Raw genomic sequence first — 6,000 nt, forward strand, 5'->3', positions numbered from 1 at the left:
ATGAATACTGCTGTCATAGTTTTGGTACTTGCTGATAATTGTATGTATTTTGCAGATGTTCTGGCCAGCAAGCAAGTGACAGTAAAATTTGTGCAAGACACATCAAAATTCTGGTACAAGCCAGATATCTCAAGGGATCAAGGTAGGCTTCTTTTGTTTGTTCCAAAGTAATATAATAACTGAGACTTTTTTTTGCCAATATAGAAACCTCACACTCTATGTGCCATTTTTTCCTCTTCCCTCAGCCATTTCAGTCCTGAAGGACAAAGAGCCTGGCTGCTTTATCGTTCGGGACAGCCACTCCTTCAGAGGAGCCTATGGGCTGGCCATGAAGGTGGCTACGCCCCCACCTTCGGTCCTCCAGCAGACTAAGAAAGGTACAATAGATGTGCAAAAAAAGTAAAAGATCTTCCAAGCTGAATTTTAATTGACATCTTAAGCTGATTAACCTCAATCAAAAGTTGAAACGCACATCGTTGAAGGAGCTTGACAGTTAACATAGTTTGGCCATGTTCACACTAAGCCAGGTAGATCTGAAAACGCTTTTTTCCTGTTCCATCCACACTACACCTCACTAGTGTGTCGTGACTGTTTTCCAAAAGCCCACCATCTGCACTGAAATGCCCCAAAATGCTTGCAATCCCCAATCGAGCATGCTCGGGCCAACTTCTGCTCTGTAGAACTCACACCATAGCTTAGAGTGGACCAAAACGGAGGAAACAAGATGTGTTTTCAAATTTACCTGACTTAACGTGGACATGGCCTCAGAGCTAGGGATCTTCTGAGTTGTTCCTCTGCGACACATGCCTTGTTAATGAGAGCTCTGTACCACAGTAGAAATATCAAGCACTGGACCCGCTGAGGGGACATTCTGGGAATCACACATCACACAATCGCACACAAAGCCCTCTACAGTTACAGCCCTCTGTACTCGCCTCCATGGCTGGAACCTGAGAGTCCTTCCTCTGTTTGTGTGTGAGAGCTCCTTGCTCTGGGTCTCTCTCCTGGGCACTACCATGATCTAGCCAAACAGACCCCTATTGCCAGGTAGTCTTAGATGTGCAGCTAATGTTTCACCTCTTAACAATGGATGTGCTGGGTCTATAAGCCTGCAATGATCCTGGCGCCTCTTCCAGGGAAGGTCCTTGCCCCACATAACTTTGTCTGAAATAGATATTATATCAAAAGAATTCAAAAACAGGATGCAGTCTTATTTATTTCCTGGTCTGTTTATCTAGCATATCAGTTGCAGGGAGGCTCTTCCTGGAAGTGCAGGTCACAAGAGGAATGAGCCAAATGTTCACAGCCAGAATCTCTACCTTTGTTTCAATGTGAAAACAAACAGTGACCAGTGGATGCTAATGGTTCACACATCATTTTCTCAGCTATTCTAAACTATTTTGAAGATGCATTTCTCACCAAAGTTGGTGAAGGCTACCAGGACAGAATTCCATTTTCCCCTCACACCTGTCCTTTTGTTTGCCTTCACCCCTTTGCTCTCCAGTGGCACCTGTGGTGACATCATGACACGGTTCTTCTCCAAACTTTCAGCTTAGGGCATTGTGGCTCCTTAACAGTGTGAAACCCAACCCACCTTAAGCAGAGGGCCTCTCTCCAAGCCTTTGTGTCAAGACATTCCTCACATAGACTCTCCTCCTGCTCCCTCTGAGGCGCTTCTGTTGAATCATAATCCCATTAATCTCTGAAGCGATTGAATGTGGCGATTTAATATGTTTTATGTAACTCTTGGAGGCTGGGAAATTACTTGTTATACTGAGCTGTGTGCTCAGTATAACAACTGTTATTTAGGTCGGACTAAATAAGAGGTGTCAGATAGAGGACGCATTTTCTGAGACAGAAAGCAGACTGGTACCAATGTGAGAAAAAAAGACCTCTCATATCTCTTTCCTTTTATTCTCTCTGTCTTTGTTTCTGACAGGAGGGGATCTTTCCAATGAGTTAGTACGCCACTTCCTGATTGAGTGTACGCAGAAAGGTGTTCGGTTAAAGGGTTGCCCCAATGAGCCCTACTTCGGTGAGTGTCCACAATCTTGTCTTCTCTGTACACAGTTGGTTTACAACAGCGTCACTCCCTGGTTATAAGGTTACACTACAGCAAAGATCAATTTACTGTGCTGCCCTCTTGTGGTCGTTGCTGCACTACATCTGCAGCATGACATGGCAGATTAACTAGACCTGGCGGGTTATGTCTGTGGTTTGCAGGAAGTTTAACTGCACTGGTCTGCCAGCATTCGATCACCCCCTTGGCCCTGCCCTGCAAACTTATCATACCTGACAGAGGTGAGAGTTCACACACACACACACACACACACACACACACAAATGCATATGTCCGTTAACCCATTCACCTTACTTACTGTTTTTTTTTTTTTTTTTTGCCTTCAAAGAAAATTACAAGAGAATTAGAAAACTGACATAGCTGATGATGATAGTAATATTACTAAGTAACTAAGTGAATTATAAATCAGCTTGGCATTGAAGAGACCTTGTTATAACTTTTTCTCTGTAATTTGTAACTTTCTCGCTAAGTTCATTTTCAATAAAAAGTGGAAGCAGTCTTAGTAAAACTATCAAGGCAATAAAAGGGGTGAAAATAAATTAACAATAGATCAATTCAAAAGATGGACATCCCCACATATATCGGCCCACACACTTAAAAATATATGCATGCATATAGGTAAAATTGTATGATCTTATTATACTATTCTGTCAAATGAACTCAATTGGTCAATAAAAGACTGGAACAGAGGCTACCTATATAACTATCTGTCTGTCTGTCTGTCTGTCTGTCTGTATTTTTGCTCTCCATGTTTGTAGATCCTCTTGAGGATTTTGTGGAGAATACCTCACAGTCCGTCACCAACTCCGCCGCTGAGCTCCTCAAACAGGGAGCAGGTAATCAGAAGTCTTAAGATCACTTTCTATGAATAGCCGTCATGAGTAACCAGTGATGGCACTGCACACAAACAAGAACAAAGTCTATGAGTGCATGCAGTTTCATTACACCTTGTGGTGATGGTTAAACTCTAATGACTGATGTGTATTGAAATAATAGAGCATAGCCATTTCTGAGATGATGATTTTATTGAATGTTTAATGTTGAATGTCTGCACCGGTGTCACCAAGACAAATTGCTGTATAATTACTGTACTCAGTGATTATGGTGCCTCTGATTCTGATCTTGGATTCCTGTCTCCTATGACAGCCTGTAATGTGTGGTACCTCGCCTCGGTGGAGATGGAGTCTCTGACGGGCGTCCAGGCAGTGCAGAAAGCCACCAGTGTGACTCTGAGCTCGGAGCCCCCACCCACCTCCACTGTGGTCCATTTCAAGGTCTCCTCCCAGGGAATCACCCTCACTGACAACCAGAGGAAGTGAGTGCCACTCGCACACTCACACACACCCTACACATGTGCACACACTGTATAAAGCCACATATAAAAGCCACATTAACCACTGCACGGTCTCTGTTTAGGCTCTTCTTCAGGAGGCATTACGCCGTCAACACAGTCATATTCTGCGCATTGGACCCTCAAGATAGAAAGTGAGTATTGCTTATTTAACGTTTTAAACATGTCATTTAAGGGTTTTCCTTTGGCGGGCCATGGCTATAGTTAGCTCAGCCTGTTATCACTCTAAGTGGGTGTGGTATAGCAAGATGTTTCATCCAGATCCTTTGAATACAGCCAGTGGCAACAAATGACACAAGTGAAGAATATCAGGAAACTTGCTCATGATTGCTTAACATGCACAACAGATTTAACTTCCTAATAATACTCTTTTGTGCTTTGTTTTCCCCCTTCATAGGTGGAAAAAAGATGGCTGCCCTTCAGCAAAGTAAGTTATTCTTACATAGCTGTAAGCAGAACAGAAATTGCTTGATTTGATTTTTATTACATAGAGCATTTATCTGAAAGGGGATTTGGTTAGTTCAAGATGGTTGGTTTTGGTGTTAAGGAGTCTCCTCCACTTTTGCAGGATTTTTGGCTTTGTGGCAAGAAAAACTGGCAGTGCCATGGACAATGTGTGTCACCTGTTTGCCGAGCACGACCCTGAGCAGCCGGCCAGTGCCATTGTCAACTTTGTCTCAAAGGTGATGATTGGCTCTCAGAAATGTAAGTAGGCCTCCCTTGGACTGAGCTGGCTGCCTGGACTAGAAACAGGAAGTAAACAAGGACTCAAGGACTGGACGCCAAACAATGGAGTTATTTTTTTGCCCCCAAATGTTAAGGACAGATGGTGTGTTTGTAATGCTCACACCACAGTGATCAGCACCAGCAGCCCATTCTGTTTGAAGCGCTCCTCTGATGAACTTTAAGGAAGCCAGCTAAGAAAGCACCAAAATCATAACGAGACACATAATCTTCTGCTACTGTTTGAAACCTGTAGTCTCTTGCGTTTCTACAGTTAGAAATATTACTTCCCAACATATTTTGTATACATAGTACAGTGGCTGTTTTTTTGTTTTTTTTTTTCTAATCCGCACAGCTATTTGTGGATAAATTAGGAAAATGCAGTAGTGTTGCATGTAAGGCATGTATGGTATGTCTTTTTAAATATTTAACCAAAACAAACTTTATTCAAGCTATTAACATTGTTTAAGTGTAAGCCATTTTAGAAACACCTCCACGCTGCATTTATCGTACATTAGTTATGCAGAATTGAGGCAATTTCTTGTGGAGCTTAAACAAAAGTGCAAAAGTAGCGCAGCATACGCGTTAAAAAAGTGGGACTTATGGAATGGTGACATCTGAAAGTATAAACGTTACAGGATTATTCTTTATCTATGCAATGTAAAATTTTATTTTTTTAATCCACCGCATACTTGTGCAGCATGTATTTGGTCTCTCCAAACTCAATGTTTCTGCATGACCCATTTATGTTAAATACTTTTCTTCTATTCCGTTATGTTGTATGTGAATATGACCACTTTTAAAGCTATCTTAAAATGTGTGAGTGTGTTGAAATGAATGAAACCATAGAAAAATATTTTAAGTAAACCCTAATATATATATATATTATGTTGACATGAGTTGGTTAAAAATGCATCACTGCTTAATGTAGAAAACAGTTTAAATGGCATTCCTCTCACAGCTGCCAAACTAGTGTTTTTTTTTTTTTTTTTTCTTTGTATTGTCCTCCTTGTGGGAGCTTTTGGCCACTAACTGTATTGTAATTTTTCAGTGTCAAAAATATATCAGTATACATCATTTTGTACATTTGAATTTGAATTTAAAGCAAAGCTATAGGCCTTTTATGCTGTACATGTGATAGTTCTTAACAAGTTCTTACGAGAAAGAAAAGTGCTCAGTGTTGGAATTGTGCCAGTAAATATTTTATATGATATACCCAGCAAGTCATCGGTCAATGACATATACAATATACTATCTCTGGGACAAATATTAAGTGGTTTGTTTCACCCAGCTGACAACATTGTGTATGAGATGATGACCAGGAAACATTTTCATGCCCTTGTGCTTTACTTTGGTCACTTTTTGTGTTGGGCAACTGTGTTATCTAGAGAGGGACCAACCACAATGAAGCTTTGTTGATATGCATTGATTATGTACACATATGTTATTATGTCGTTATCTTTTTAATGGCATACTATCTGTTCCTCACACCTATATACTATCTTATATTTTTAAGAGTAATACATTTTATTGTGTTACACCTGAACAGTTGATTTGTATATTGGAATGCAATGTTTGATGTGCTCTGTAAATAAACAAAAGGGAAAAGTTACTTCATTTGTCAGTTTTTTAATCACATTATCGAGCAGTGAACACCACGCAGAGATCCATGAGGATTTCACGTGGCTTGGCCTCAAGTCTCAGCCAAAATACCTGAAAGGCAAGACTTGACCCAGTATCGAGTATTTTGAGTTTGGCTGTTATAGAGAGGTTTCTTTCAGCTTCTGTTAATATTAAATAACCTTGCAATACAAAGGGATGATTTGAGAGGGGTGAGAAGAAGACA

The 6,000-nt window shown here is 40.7% G+C and overlaps 1 protein-coding gene across 2 annotated transcripts in view; it reads left to right on the forward strand.

Moving 5' to 3' along the window:
* LOC115375507 (tensin-3-like) overlaps positions 1-5,753 on the forward strand; it is a 32,197-nt gene extending 26,444 nt beyond the window's left edge. For both annotated transcript variants that reach the window (XM_030074931.1, XM_030074933.1), the window contains exons 19-27: positions 56-142; positions 246-377; positions 1,940-2,035; positions 2,224-2,301; positions 2,839-2,916; positions 3,227-3,395; positions 3,497-3,565; positions 3,829-3,858; positions 4,000-5,753. In XM_030074931.1, coding sequence (XP_029930791.1) covers positions 56-142; positions 246-377; positions 1,940-2,035; positions 2,224-2,301; positions 2,839-2,916; positions 3,227-3,395; positions 3,497-3,565; positions 3,829-3,858; positions 4,000-4,144 — 884 coding nt within the window. In that variant the 3' untranslated portion in view covers positions 4,145-5,753. The remainder of the gene's footprint in view (positions 1-55; positions 143-245; positions 378-1,939; positions 2,036-2,223; positions 2,302-2,838; positions 2,917-3,226; positions 3,396-3,496; positions 3,566-3,828; positions 3,859-3,999) is intronic.
* The last annotated feature ends 247 nt before the right edge of the window (positions 5,754-6,000 follow it).

The sequence above is a fragment of the Myripristis murdjan genome, chromosome 17 (assembly GCF_902150065.1).
Source record: "Myripristis murdjan chromosome 17, fMyrMur1.1, whole genome shotgun sequence".
Taxonomy (NCBI): Eukaryota; Metazoa; Chordata; class Actinopteri; order Holocentriformes; family Holocentridae; genus Myripristis; species Myripristis murdjan.